The following is a 14,808-nucleotide window of genomic DNA, read 5'->3' as shown; positions in this document are numbered from 1 at the left end:
AGAGTACTTGTGACCTAAAAGACAAGCTCTAGAGATGGTGTCAGTGGAGACCCACCAACCATTCCATTAGGAAGGGCCAAGAACAAGAGTGTTCCTTGTGGAGCCTGGGATCTGTCCACACGGCTCTGGGATGCCTAGTGTGTTCCACTTACTAAGAATGTAACCTAACACATAATGCAGTTAAAGTTAATTGATGCAAGGTGGGGAGAAGAGAAAGACTGGATTCCTGTCGTATTTTTTGGAGCTCCCTTTCTAAATTTATTGGGTTCTCTTGACAAAACCCAGAAGGCATGGTATCCAAATTGTCATATGACATTATGTCATCATGACAGGACCTACAGGACAAACATTAACAGGCAACCCCTGGCCCAGAAGGGTCAAGTACAAGAAACGCAACCACGAAGAAGATCAAACTAAGGCACTGAAATTCTGGGCCAGGGTATGAGTTCAGAGAACTGGGTCAGGCCAGGACACTTGGTGGCAGAAGATGGGTGGTCCTCATCTATTTTGTCCTGGGTTATTTATGAATTCACTTATTTATTTATTTTATAATTTCATTCAAAATGCTGGAAAAAGAAAGCAATAGAGAAATAACATTGAAAAGAAACAGAATTCAGTAACAATTTGACTTTACATTTAAAGGTAAACTTTTTTAAAAAATATTTTATTTATTTTTTTGACAGAGAGAGACATAGCGAGAGAGGGAACACAAGCAGGGGGAGTGGGAAAGGGAGATGCAGTTTTCATTGCTGAACAGGGAGCCTGATGCAGGGGCTCGATCCCAGGACCCTGGGACCACGACCCGAGCCAAAGGCAGATGCCTAATGACTAAGCCACACAGGTGTCTCTAGACGTAAACATTTTTAAGTTGGCTTTTGTGTCTCCATCCCTTATTTGTGTCTCCATCCCTTAAAACCTATGCTGAAGCTCAAAGTGTGAGCTAGAATAGAGGAAAAAGATGTGGTAGAGCAGGATAAGGTTGCATGCAACCCCTCCATGAGACTGGAGATAGAAAGCACTAGTACACCTGTATGACACAGAGCCTTTGAATGGGCCTGGCCAGGCCCATAGTATGCCACCAAAACCAGAAACTTGAGCGTATGTGCAGTACCCAGTATTTGTCTGGACAGCTTCCTGTTTACCGTTCTGTTTGCTGTTCCTTGTTCTCATCTTACCTGGCTGTCAGATCCAATGGGACCTCTGGGACAAAATGTGTCCCCCCCCCACCCCCAAGCGAAAAGGTCCTGGCCTCCAGTGCCTTCTCCCACTATGTTCAGACAGAGAAAGCAGGACCATCCCCTAGTCCAGCCTCCCCAGGGGGAGAGGTGGATGGATTCCTGAAAAACCGTGCATAAACTGGCCTCGACCTGCAGACCTAAACTTTAAAATGTATTGAACACCTACAAAATTTTACAACTCTTAGACTTCTGATGCCCTGATTGATGGGGCACTCCAAAGAAAGACTGGACTTGACTCAGCACGCAAAGTTTTCCTAAGAGGCCAACCACGAATGATGGTGACATCCCATTTATACTACAGAGTAAGGCCACTGAGGCAAGGAGGCAATGGCTTTGTCTGGAGGGGGAGGGCACAGGGCAGAGCAAATCCAAAATTTCAGCAACCCTGACCTCCAGCCTGAGGACTTTCCTAGGAACTGTGGCATAAATGGTAGAAAGGAGCTGGGGTTTTGGATCAAACGATCCTGGTTTGTGCCCCAGCTCTACAACTTTGTGTTTTGTTACTTAATCTTGCTGAACCTGTTTTTCTCATCCAAAAACCGTAATAATAATACAAGCACCCAGGGTTGTGCTGATTACATGAAACAATATATACGAAACGTGCTTCGCTGCCAGTGGTTTTCAAACTACTGACCACAAAAGCCTACACACACCATTTAAAAATCCTTTTTCACATAAGTCAGTATATAAAATATACATATATAAATATACACAATTGAAACAAAGATTTCACAGAAAGAATATTTACTACTCGAGAGTCACTTAGTATTTTCTATTCATTCTAATTTGTTCTTCTAAATACCGGTTCAATTCACGATATTGTTTTCAGGTTTCCTAACCGGTAACTAGATCATTAAAACAAAACAAAACAACAACAACAAAAAAACTGTTGGAAAGCATACAGTTGTCCGTAATTACGATTACTATGATTCTCTGGTTTAGTCTGATGGCTAGGAATCTTCATCGCTAGGGCAATAAAAGAAGAGGTCAAGGTTATCGGGTCAAGCCCGGGAAAGCCCGTTGCGTGAGGAATAGATCGGCCGCTGTCGAGGTAGGTCTACCCCTGCCCTGTGGAGCTCTGGAGGACAGGAGTGGCCCAGGTCCCTGTCACTCACATCCGTAGCTGGGTAAGCCCGCCCCCACGCCCAGAGGGCTCAGAAGACCCACCTCCTCTTTAAGATTAAGCGACGAAGGCCGCGATTGGAGGCTCGGGCGGTGACGTAACTTTCCACTTTGGCCGGCCTTCCGCGCGGGCGGCTCTCAGGAGGGGCTCGGGGAACATTTAGCGGGGTTCCCCGGTCCCTCGGCCCTTGGAAGCGCGATGAGGTCGGTTAGCTACGTGCAGCGCGTCGCTCTGGAATTTAGTGGGAGCCTCTTTCCGCACGCGATATGCCTCGGAGACGTCGATAACGACACGGTCAGTGCATGCGCACTGCGAGACGCGGCCTGGCTCTGCGGAGCCGCTCAGGGTGGGACGGGCCTGGGAAGTGCAGGAGCCGCCCGCGGCGTGGGCGTGCGCGTCGCGCCTGCGCGGTGGGGCTGGCGCGGTGGAAGGGGGGGCTAGGGGAGAGGTTCTGGGGAGGTTTCTTGCTGGACGTTAGGACCGAATTGCTCGGGTTCCCTGGTCTGGTGTTCTTTTAGGGGCATATATAACTGATGCTTTACCTAAGTTAGTAACTTGTTCACAGTGGGAGCCTGGTAAGCTGGTGGCCAGAGGTCCTGGTTCATTGCTTCTGTCGTGATGCCTTCTCCAGGGGCATCACCTCTCAAGTCATTTTACCTTCCGAGGCCTCAAAAATCAGCTTGCAGCGTGCCTTTGCTGCTCTGACACGTGCCCCTTAGGCTGGATTACACAGTTGTGCTGTACTTTTCTGCCTCTGCGGGCCCCAGCCTGGCAGGGTTTCTCTAGCCTGCTCCGTAGAACACAAGGGCCTGGCAACTTGAAAGCGCTACACCTTGGTTGAATTACAAAAACAGTTTACATCTACCGTTTCATCTCTCCCCAATCGTTGTTTTCCTCGTTGTTAAAATGAGTTAATACAGAAACGTAGCTATTAGTGTTGTTAATATTTGCTTCTGTTTTTCCGCAAATACTTACTCAGCTGCCCATCGTGTGACAAGGGCTGTGCTATATTCTGGGAATTCCAAAATGAACTAGACAGTCCCAGCCCTCAGGTGGGGTGATGGTCACAAGAATAACAAAATGTAAGGAGGGGCAATGATTAAAATATGTAGAGTTTTGGGGTGGAGCATCAAAGGAGCTGTTGCTGGTGTGAGACACTCTTTTTAACAGACTGTGTTTTCATTCATTATTTCATGTGTTGTTTTTTTTTTTCAATTTTATGTATTTATTTGTTAGAGAAATATCACGAGTAGGCAGAGGCGGGGAAGCAGGCCCCTTCCCGAGCAGAGAGCCCGATGCGGGGCTCCATCCCAGAACCCTGAGACAAGGACCCAACCCGAAAGCAGAGGCTCAACCCACTGAGCCACCCAGGCGCCCCCATAGTTTCATATTTTTAATGCAAATCACCGTATTGCCATCCTGTCCTACCCTCTGCCCCATCTCCCTATTCTGCCTCCTTACTTATTCTCATCCCCCCCTAACTGTTCTGTGCTCTCTTCTCTGGAAAAAAACAAGACCTAAAACATCCCCCCGCCCCCCCGGCTTTGTGCTGTGATAGAGAAGATATTTTATGAGGCCTCTTTGGCTGTCTTCCCTGGAGGGAGGAAGGAGTTATTCTCATAAATTTGTATTGTTTTCTGGGCTTTCACATTTCTTCATATGCCAAGCATTACAATTTTATGAGAAAATCAAGAGAGACATTTTCAAATAGTAAATTAACAGAGTGACTTTAGGTGTGCATTATTTTCTGTGTTATCTGATTGTCCTCTTTGTTTAAAAGGGAAAAACACATGCCTTTTTTCATAGCTTCACAATATCAGCTTTTTTTGGAAATTGAACTTTTCTAAGTGGATTGCACTAATACACTTGGTTCTGCAATATTAGATATATTGTACTACTTTTTTTTTTTTTTTAATCTGAGTTGTTAGCTTCATAAGGATAGGAATTTTTTTTTTTTTAACATATAATGTATTGTTTGCCCCAGGGGTACAAGTCTGGGAATCATCAGGTTTACACATTTCACAGCACTCACCATAGCACCTCCCCTCCCCAATGTCCATCCCCCAGCCACCCTAGGATAGGAAATTTTTGTTTTTTCACTGCTATATTCCCAACACTTAGGATAGTGCCTGGTACATAGTAGGCACTCATCAAATGTCTGTTGAATAAATGAAGGCAGTTATGGAAAGCAAATGTGATTATGTCTCTGGAAGCAGTTTGAAGGGCTTTGCCGGTTATTGATAAATATAACGGAAAGAAGGGCACGTAGTTGAGATAGTTGCCTAGTGATTGTATGTGGTACATTCAGCCTGCATGAGTGTGGATAGAAATTCTGTTACTGGTTCCCCAGGCTACCATTCGGAGATCTGGGGCAGGAAAACGACTTATTTCATCCTGATAAATCAATAGCCTAAAGTTCTTTGAAAACTAATTTATTTCCTGGTAAGTTGCGGGGAGGGGAAGGCAGAAATAGAATGCACACCCTCTTGGACTGACCACAAAAGCCTGGCTACTGGAAGGCTGCAGCAGATCAAAGACCTTGCCGCCTCTCTCCTTGAGTATTTCTGGCGATGGCACTCTTCATCTGGGGCGCTTTAGTGTCAGTGAGTGATCTCCAGAGGCCAGAGCCAGGATCAGCCACAGAGAAGAGGAACTGCTGGGAAGCATTATAGCTCTGGGAAAGCAGATGGGCCACTTTAGAAATGTCCCCTTTCCAGGAGACAAGCCATTATCTCATTGTCATTCCCTGGCTGGGTCACATCTACTTGCTCACTCTACCTACCGCACCGTATTTTTATTTTATTTCTGTGTCTGTGCCCTTGTTAAACGGTGAGGTTCGGCAGGGAGTCTGCGGCATTTATCTTTCTACCCCTAACTCATTGTCTAGCTTTACCTGCGAACTCAAGGGCTGGCTGAGCTTTCTCTTTCATCCTGATTTTTCTTGTTTCTGACAAAAAAAATCTTTAAAAAAATTTTTTTATTTATTTATTTTTAAAGATTTTATTTATTTGAGAGAGAGAGAGAGTGAGCATGAGCTGGGGACAGGGGGCAGGGGGCAGAGGGAGAAACAGACTCCCCACTGAGCAGTATGGACTCAATCCCAGGATCTACCACCCCACCCACCCCCGGCCCAGGATCATGACTAGAGCCAAAGGCAGTTGCTTAACCAACTGAGCCACCCAGGCGCCTCCTCCAAAACCTTTTTTTTTTTTTTTATTAGTCCATTAAGTAAACCTTTATTGAGGCCCTCTTATGGACTACAGCATTTGCTGCATGAATGTATTAAAAAGAATGGACTGTAGGGTCCCTGGCCTTGGAGGGATTTAACCAGAGGCTAAAAACTGCCTGGTGTTAGTGCTCACGCTATGCTAGTCACTGTTACAAAGGCCTTGTGCTGTTAGCTCGATTCTCGCAACAACCTTATGCGGTAGATACCCTTATGATCTTTGTTTTATAGATGAGAAACTTTAAGCATAGGAGCAGGATTCAAATCCAGGTAGCCACACTGAGCCTCTCTGCCACGCAGGTGCTGTCCTGTGTGTCTGCGCAAGTCCTCTGGGGCAGACGTAATGGAAACATGCGGTGGAGAGAGTTTAATGTAGAAAGCACTTACTTTATGCTTCTGTGATCAGATATTCCCACCAGAAACTCCTGTAACTATTAAAAAAAAATCAAAGATTCAAATCAAGTAAATCATTATTAATAAACCCCAGTTCATTTTCAACTTTTCCTTACTGTTGATGTTATGTCTATGTTGCCTTTAGAATGAAAGTTCTTGAGAGTCTAATATTCACTCTGTTTTGAGGATAGGAAAGAGGGGTTGGCTGGCCCCCTCCCCCCGGGAAAATCAGGGAGCTGTTTGTGGAAAAGGGCTTTGGTGCTACCTTGCTATCACTGATAGCCCCTGGAAAGGTAGCCAGCCTTAGGGCAACCGCTAGGAAAATGGAGTACCCAGATAGAAATAGAGAAGAGGCTTGGTACAGGGTGCCTCCTCCTAAGAGCTCGGCCACCACTTGAGGGCGCCAGAGGCCCAGAGCGTGGAGGCTGAGGCCCGCAAACCCCTCATGCTGTCCCCTCCAGCACCTCCGTCCCCTCCACGAGCACTCATACACACTGTGATCAGAAAGTCTTGCGAGAAGAAGGAGGACCCCCAGAGCTGACCTTGTCTTTTCATTTGGCGTGCGATTAAATACGTGGTCTGAAGTTCAGTTTTCCAAGAGTTAAATATCTTGGGTTGTTTTCGAAACATGTCCCATTGACAGTGGACAGTCAGGCACGCAGCCCCTGGGGCTGTTTCATTGTCAGACTTCTGGATGGGAAGGGTCATAGATGTCTTTCTTTCTGTCTCTCTTTTTAAAGATTTTATTTATTTGACACAGAGAGAGATCACAAGTAGGTAGAGAGGCAGAGAGAAAGAGAGAGAAGCAGGCTCCCTGCTGAGCAGAGAGCCCATTGCGGGGCTCGATCCCAGGACCCTGAGATCATGACCTGAGCCGAAGACAGAGGCTTAACCCACTGAGCCACCCAGGAGTCCCAGGGTCATAGATTTCTATATTGCCCCATTCTGCTAACCTCCCCTGACACACACCCACCCCTACAGGGAATTAAAGAAACTCTGGGAAACTGTGCTGTTGTTGGTTGCAGAGGACTTTTTCTTTCTTTCTTTTTTTTAACTAAAAAGTTAGTGAAGATGTAAATTGAGATCTTGTGACGTCCCTAGGAGGGGCCCCATAGAGAAAAGTTTGAGGTGGTTCCCTAAGATCCCATTCTAACTAACCCTGTCTTCTCTCCCTGTTTGAAGTTAAATGAACTGGTGGTGGGGGACACCAGCGGGAAGCTGTTCGTGTATAAGAGTGATGACAGCCGGCCGTGGCTCACCTGCTCCTGCCAGGGCATGGTCAGTGTCCGACTCCCTGGGGCTCGAGGGGCAGAGGGATCCTTCCTGTCAAGGCTAAGCCACCCAGGAGCCCACCAGTGTGTCCCCAGTTCACCAGCTCCTCAGCCCAGCTGCTGTTTCGGGGTTCATTAGATTCAGGGAGGGGAGCCACCAGGCGGCGCACTCCCAGCTTCTGGGCTGGTTTTTATTTTCTGTTGAGGAGTGGCTCCCTTAGTACTCCAAAGCTGCCAAGGTCATCTGAGCTTATAAAGTATAGTAGAAAATGGGGGGCAAGACTTTGAAGAAGTCTAGAAGTAAACTGGCTATCCTGATGTGAAACTTCTGTTCAGCCCAGACCATCTTCACCACTTTAGGTCTTCCTGTTGGTGTCTGGGGTAGAACCAAACCCATCGCGCAAGAACTCCGTTAGCGTGAGCTATCAGTGTAGGTCACATGGCACAAGTTTTCAGCGAACACTGGTAGCGAACCTCTCCTTGCTTCCTGGAGTTTAAGGAGTACTGGCCTCCTTCAGCGTGTCTCCCCTTTTCTTTGCAGCTGACTTGCGTTGGGGTCGGAGATGTGTGTAATAAAGGAAAGGTAAGAACCCTATGGGATGTTGGGACTTCGGTAGAACTCCAAGGCTATACCTAGATTGACCCCCATCTCCTGGTAGAAACCAGTTGAGTGTTAAAGGCTTCAGCCCTCTCACTTCTGTGCTTTAGTGATGAGGCTCGTGCCCCAACTTCCCCCCCCAGTTCATCCCTCCCATGCCTCTGCTTCTCCCAGAACCTGGTAGTGGCGGTGAGTGCCGAAGGATGGTTTCACCTGTGTGACCTGACGCCTGCCAAGGCCCTGGATGCTTCTGGGCACCATGAGAGCCTGACGGCAGAGGAGCAACATCCAGTGTTCAAACAGCATATCCCTGCCAACACCAAGGTCATGCTGATCAGCGACATCGGTGGGCATGGCCGTCTGCAAGCAGCCGGGGGAATAGGAGTCGATGGGTAGTAGAGCCGATCTCAAGGGATTCAGGGAGGTAGTTAGCGTTCAGGTGTGCAATTATTATGCATTTTATGTTGAGTTACTGAGCTCCCATTATAAACTAGGTGTTGTTCTAGGCAGTGGGATTGCAGCAGTGAAAAAAACAGACAAAAGTCACTGCCTTCTTGGACCTTTACTGGGAAGGGGCGCAAGAAAAACAGTATAAAACATGGTAAGAAAATGAAGTCCTATTTGAGAAGGTCGGATGTGCCATGGAGAAAAGAAACCACAAAAAGGGGCTAGCAAGTGTCAGGGCAGAGAAGTGGAGGTACCAGTTCTAAATGGAGCTGGTGGGGAAGCCGTTGCTGGGAGGGTGAGATTTGGCCAGACACTGAAGGTGGCAAGGGAGTGAGCCCTGCAGATACAGGGCTTGATGTTCTGGCCGGAAGCTGCCCGGCAGGCAATGGGAGGTACGTGGCGTGAGTCGGGACACTCGGGTTGTGTATCTGACAGCAGTAGCAGGAGGGAAGCCGTGATAGGACCTGCGGAGCAGTTGGGTGGGGGGTGAGTGTTCCACGCGAAGGAAGGCAGGGGAGCAGGTGCAGACACAGTGCTTGCAAGTTCACATCGGGTGTGAGGTTGTGGTGTGTGAAAGTGCCAATAGTGGTGATGGTAGTGGAGAAGCAAGGAGGACACGTGTGAAGGATGCAAGCTCGTGACTACACATTCGGCTCCAAACACATCTGTCTTTCTGGATCTGCAGATGGAGACGGGCGTTGCGAGCTGGTGGTGGGTTACACAGACCGCGTGGTCCGCGCTTTCCGCTGGGAAGATCTGGGCGAGGGCACTGAGCATCCCATGGGACAGTTGGTGTCCCTCAAGAAATGGACACTGGAGGGTCAGGTGAGAGGCTGAGTGTGGGGCTCAGGGGCCTCAAGGGGCAGGGAGGAGGTCCCCTCCAGGAAAGGGAGCACAGTCATGGGCCTGGGTTTAGGGTGGGAGAAAGGGAACATGTCCTTGTTGAGAGAAATCCGAAGAAGAGAGTTTCAAATCAGGGTGTGAGGGGCAAGTGACTAACCATTGGCAGAGAGGAGGGAGCACTGGGAAACGAGGGCGCAGGTGGTGTGATGTGCTCTATGGCACGGCCATAGGACGTATGCACGTGGAGGGCAGGTGGGCTGTATGGAGAGAATGGAACCAAGCAGGAGCCCCATGAGCTTGCATTATTCCTCCTGCTCCTGCCCTTGAAGCCCGGGGCACTGTTTCCAGGGCCCCTACCCCACGCTCTCCCCTGTTCTCTGCAGGGTCCCACTTCTGTCCCAGCCCTCTGTCAGCCCCTGTTCCCTGGTGCAGGTGGACAGTCTCTCGGTGACTCCCGGGCCCCTGGGTGTGCCAGAACTGATGGTATCTCAGCCGGGCTGTGCTTACGCCATTCTGCTGTGTACCTGGAACAAGGACACCGGGCCCGCCCCCACCTCAGAGGGAGCCCCGGAGGGCAGTAGGTAAGGGTGCAGGCCCGTGGACGGCATGGGGTGCGTGGAATCCAGAGGGGCTCCCAGATTCCCGTGGAGGCAGATGGGTGTGAGTTGACAGAGCTGCTTCAGCCGGGCCCCAGCGTGGCACCTCTTCCCCACGACGGAAGATTATTTGGGGACCCAGGGAATCCTAGGCTTTCACCTCGTAGCACCTGGAGGAGTTTCCAAGATTCTAACTTGGCAGCTCTGTCTCTCTCTTTTCTTCTCCTTGCCACGTGGGCCAGACAAGGCTCAGCGATCAGTGTCCAGGCTGGTTCACATCCTGGGAGCCCGTACAGAGATCGGGGCTAGAAAAGTACTGGAGAACGAGGCTCACTTGATCCCCACTTAGTACCCCCCTCCACCCCACACAGAGACACCCTGGCTGCCCGAGATGTTATGTTGCACCAGACTTCCGGCCGCATCCACAACAAGAACGTCTCCACCCACCTCGTTGGCAACATCAAACGAGGTGAGGGTGGGCTGGGGGCGTGAGAGGGAGCCCAGGGGAGGGGCCAGCATCGGTCCTGAGAGAGGGGAGCCGCAGGGCCCTCCCTTTCTGCCGGCCTTGGACCGCCCCTCATCCTGTACCCTCTGACCTTGCCCCGCCCTTCACCTTTTCTTCTTCCCATCCTTCTGTTGCACCCACAGGCCACACCGCTGAGAGGGCTGGCTCTGGCCTCTTTGCCCTCTGCACTCTGGATGGTGAGTTCCTGCTGGGGTCGGGGGCAGCGTGCACGAGGGGTCCGCTCAGGGGTCCTCCATGCCCACCCCGGCCTGCCTGTTCTCCCCCCCGCCCCCGCCCCGCAGGGACCCTGAAGCTGATGGAGGAATCAGACAAGCTGCTGTGGTCGGTGCAGGTGGATCACCAGCTCTTCGCCCTGGAGAAACTGGATGTCACGGTGAGGGGAGCAGCCTTACCTCCCTGACGCGGAGAGATGAGATTTAAGCGAGACATCCTCCCTTCACAATTCCCTCCCCGTCTCTTCAGACGGACCCTAACTGCGTCTCAGGTGCGTCTGTCTGCCCGTATCCCTCTGCGCCCAGCCCCGTTCCCTTCCCGGCAACACGGTGCCTGCACCAGTGGTTTGGCAGCGGTAACGGCTCTAACGAGAAATAAGTTACGAGGGTCCAGAAGTGAGTTCTTCGCCCCCTACTCCTTCTATCATTTTTTTCTCGTCTGTCTACAAGCCCCTCTTTACTAACGCTGCGGCCCCCGCAGCCTGCACATGGGGCCAGACTTGTGCACGTGTGATGGTTAGGCGAAGAGGCCCAAAGCTTTAAAGCCGGGAGACCAGGCCGGGTTTGAGCCCTGATTCTGTGCCATCTCCTTTCCCTGCTGCGTGACCGCGTGTGAGTGGCTTCACTTCCATCGGCTGAAGCTTCCTCCGTAGGAGACTGGGCGTACTGTTGCCCCCATGGGCTCTGTGGCCACAGACTCGAGGAGCGAAGTCAGTAAGAAACTTAGGCTCATTTTCTTTGCCGGCTGGCTGTTCAGCACACAGGGCCAGGTGCGCTGCTCCTTTATCTTTCATCTAGGCCCCATCATGAGGGCTTTTGGCACAGCAGCTGCTGGTCACCCCTGCAGCCTGGTCTCTGGCCTTTTTTAGGGCAACGGGCATGAGGAGGTGGTGGCCTGTGCCTGGGATGGACAGACGTATATCATTGATCACAACCGCACCGTCGTCCGCTTCCAGGTGGACGAGAACATCCGAGCCTTCTGTGCAGGTGGGACCCTGGCCCATGGCCCCTCTCTCACCACGCTTGTCCACCCCTGTGTCCACTGTCTCCGCCTCCCCTAACTTGAGTCTTCATAAACAGACGAGTTCTTCAGCACTTATGTTAGAGGGTGACGGTGGGTACTAGGTTGCCATCTGTATAGGTTTTTGTTTTTTGGGTTTTTTTTTTTTAAGCACAAGCAGAGGGAGGGGCAGAGGGAGAAGCAGGCACCCGCTGAGCAAGGAGCCCAATGCAGGACTCGATACTAGGACCCTGAGATCATGACCTGAGCCAAAGGCAGACGCTGAACCCACTGAGCCACCCAAGCGCCCTTTACAGTTTTAAATAAGGAATAAAGGAGAGTGACAGACCCATCCCTGATTATCTTCACGAATGCACTGAGTTTGGAGCATCTGGTGGCTCAGTCAGTTAAGCATCTGCCTTATGCTCAGGTCATGATCCCAGGGTCTTGAGATTGAGTCCCACGTTGGACTCCTTGTTCAGCAGGAAGTCTGTTTCTCTCTTTGTCTGCCACTCCCTGACTCACTCTCTCTTTCTCTGTCTCTCTCTCTCTCTCTGTCAAATAAATAAAACTTTAAAAAAAAGAGAGACTAATTTAAAAAAGAATGGGCTGAGTTCTTATCACCTCTCTGTCTGGGATATGTGAAGACACTGGAAAGTTCCTTCCCATCTGAGCGTGTCAGAACTTGGTGAGGAACATTCTAGAGCATTGGCGTTAGTTCCAAATCGAGGACTTGAAAAGCAGCACTGGCTCTTGCAGGGAACATGGGGATACCTTTGGTTCCTGAGGTGCTAAGAATTACACAGTGCTCTGGGGTTCATTCTCCAATGTCCTGAAAGGTTAAAATGCCTTTGAAGAAGGAACTGTGGCCATCAAAGAGAAGCCTGAGTTTCTGATTGTGTTTTACTCATCTACCCCTTGGACTACCAAGACTCCCCTTCATTCCTCCAGGGCCATCACTCAGATGGGGACATCAACAACTATCACTTCTAGGGTACTATCCTGCCTGGTGTTTTTCCATCTGAAATAGGCCACGTATTTTACGTGTTTTGTTTTGTTTTAAGATTTTATTTGTTTGACAGAGACACAGCGAGAGAGAGAGCACACAAGCAGGGGGAGAGGGGGAAGCAGGCTTCCCACCGAGCAGGGAACCCGATGCAGGGCTCGATTCCAGGACTCTGGGATCATGACCTGAGCCGAAGGCAGCCGCTTAACTATTGAGCCACTCAGGTGCCCCCTATTTTACCTATTTTTCTGAGTTCCCACTACAGACAGAATAGAAAGTGGGCCTTCGGTTTTTGGCCCGCCGTCTATGGAAGGGTGGGAATGGCTGACTCCAAGGTCTGCATCATAGGCTCTGCCCTTCCCCACTGGGACTGGAACCCCCTGACCTCCGTCCCATCCCCCACACCCCTCAGGCCTCTATGCCTGCAAGGAGGGCCGCAACAGCCCCTGCCTCGTGTACGTCACGTTCAACCAAAAGATCTACGTCTACTGGGAGGTGCAGCTCGAGCGGATGGAATCGACCAATCTGCTGAAACTGCTGGAGGCTGAGCCAGAGTTCCAGAACCTCCTGCAGGAGCTGGGCGTGGGTGAGTCCCAGGAGGGCTCACGGCTGGGGCAGCCCTGTGCCAGGCCCCCAGGAGATCCCCAACCTCTGACCCACCCCTTTCCTGTCCTCAGATCCTGATGACGTCCCAGCCGTCCGTGCCCTGCTTCACCAGACCCTCTACCATCCGGACCAGCCACCCCAGTGTGCTCCTGCAAGCCTCCACGATCCCACCTAGCCGGACTTGCCCTCTTAGCTGAAAAAGGAGCCTCCTGAACCCCCCCCACCCCCGGGTATCCATGGTGCTGGCAGAATAGGGAGCAAACATCACAGAGGGGCATGGAAGGATGGCAGCCATCCTGGGGGGCTGTGAAAGAAGAGACGAGTTGGCCTTCTGTTCGTTTCCTCGTGTACTTTACCCATCACATCGGCAGAATCGTAGGACCCCCACCTCGTTCCACATATGAGGGACCACTCCCTCCCCGCTGGAGCTCCCCATTCTCCTTGTATGGCAAACAAGCATGTTTGTGAGCCAGGAGCACAGATATTTTGCATGGCTCCAACGCTTGTAACGAAAGCAGGCTTTCGGGCCAGTGGAGCAATGAGTTAAGGGCTTTCCCCGGTTCCAAGCTCCATCTTCCCTGGCACAGCTCCAAGTCATTGGCATCCGTAGTGATTACAGGAATGGCCCAGTGTTTTGCTTTTGAAGACGGTCTTTCCGGACATTTTACACTCTGGTCTTCACTGTTCCCACAACCCTGAGATGATTTTCTTCTGTTTATCAATGAAGCCTGGTTAGCACTTCCTCATTTTGCCGTGTTCTTTAAGTAGTTTGTGGTTTTGTAGGCCTTGCTCCCTTTTTCCCCCAAAACACCTTGTCTATGAGACAACAGACATTTGAAATCTGGTGCAAGTTTAGGAGTCAGACCACAACCAGAATTGTATCTTGGGCCAATTTTACCACTTTTGCCCTCGATTCTGCACACTCCCAAGCCAGTGTTTTTTCACATTACAGGTTGCCGTCCTGTGGTGGGTTGTGGTCAGCATTTTTTGGCTGAACGAAATAGGATAGAATAAAGTAGTGTGAGAAATGTCAGAGTATATTGCTCGCAGTAGGAGAAGAATTGTTTTGTTACAATTGTGTGTGTGCTCTGAGTACAATGTAAAATGCATTTCCGGCCATGAGTTGTGCTCCAAGGAGTTTGAAAGACCTTGCTCTCAATTATCTCGACCGAGCCAGACTGATCGAGCTGGGGAAAGGCCCACATTCACATCGCCTTTCTGGAAGGAAATCAGGGCAGAGTTACCAGTGCAGACTCTGAACAGCATGGAGGAAGTCCAGAGAAGGAGACCAGCATAGAGAAACAGGTGTTTATTCAAACGGACAAGCAGCTGAGCTGCAGCCCAGCCCCTGGGTCCGGGGTCTGCAATTATAGAAGCAGCAAGAGGCAGAAGGGAAAAGGCAGCGCCAGGAAAGCAGAGGTGCTGGGGCGAGGCAGGAGGCACGAGGGGATCCTTATCACACATGCGCCCCGTCTGCTCCTTCTGAGGGCAGGGGACGCAGCAGGGAGAGGCAAGACCGGAGGTCAGAAGGCAGCTGGGTGGTAGCCTGCTTCTCTGATCTACCCCGGGCTCCAGACTGTGTTTCCACTCCAAGGACCCTGGTTTCCCAGCTGAGGTTAGTTAAACCACTCTCTTCCTCTGCCCTGAATCCGTGACCCGAGAGACTGACACGAGCCCAAAAGGCACTCAGGGGTCTGGCTTCTTTTTTTTTTTTTTTTTTTTT

The 14,808-nt window shown here is 50.6% G+C and overlaps 1 protein-coding gene across 4 annotated transcripts; it reads left to right on the top strand.

Annotated features, from left to right (window-relative positions):
- Positions 1-2,446: 2,446 nt before the first annotated feature.
- ITFG2 (integrin alpha FG-GAP repeat containing 2) lies at positions 2,447-13,479 on the top strand. 4 transcript variants are annotated; one of them, XM_032874875.1, is made up of 12 exons: positions 2,447-2,655; positions 7,163-7,258; positions 7,793-7,834; positions 8,024-8,195; positions 8,982-9,121; positions 9,572-9,720; positions 10,107-10,210; positions 10,384-10,437; positions 10,543-10,634; positions 11,343-11,460; positions 12,892-13,065; positions 13,157-13,479. In XM_032874875.1, exons 1-12 carry the CDS (start codon positions 2,560-2,562, stop codon positions 13,258-13,260), a joined length of 1,341 nt encoding a protein of 446 aa, XP_032730766.1. In that variant the 5' UTR covers positions 2,447-2,559; the 3' UTR covers positions 13,261-13,479. The 4 variants fall into 4 exon arrangements, 3 of the variants coding, with proteins under 3 accessions (XP_032730766.1, XP_032730765.1, XP_032730767.1); XM_032874874.1 differs by having other exon boundaries at positions 8,024-8,240; positions 10,107-10,204; positions 13,157-13,478; XM_032874876.1 differs by having other exon boundaries at positions 10,107-10,204; positions 13,157-13,477.
- The last annotated feature ends 1,329 nt before the right edge of the window (positions 13,480-14,808 follow it).

This window comes from Lontra canadensis, unplaced genomic scaffold (genome assembly GCF_010015895.1).
Source record: "Lontra canadensis isolate GAN:19392208 unplaced genomic scaffold, GSC_riverotter_1.0 scaffold53, whole genome shotgun sequence".
Taxonomy (NCBI): domain Eukaryota; kingdom Metazoa; phylum Chordata; class Mammalia; order Carnivora; family Mustelidae; genus Lontra; species Lontra canadensis.
Note: the sequence above shows the minus strand (reverse complement) of the source record. Positions and strands in the feature narration are given on the sequence as shown.

Excerpts from the sequence above, each read along its gene's own strand:
- ITFG2 (XM_032874874.1), top strand. The coding sequence starts at position 2,560 with ATGAGGTCGGTTAGCTACGTGCAGCGCGTCGCTCTGGAATTTAGTGGG. Across the intron at positions 7,259-7,792 it reads CCTGCTCCTGCCAGGGCATG|CTGACTTGCGTTGGGGTCGG; the intron begins GTCAGTGTCCGA and ends TTTTCTTTGCAG. Across the intron at positions 7,835-8,023 it reads ATGTGTGTAATAAAGGAAAG|AACCTGGTAGTGGCGGTGAG; the intron begins GTAAGAACCCTA and ends TGCTTCTCCCAG.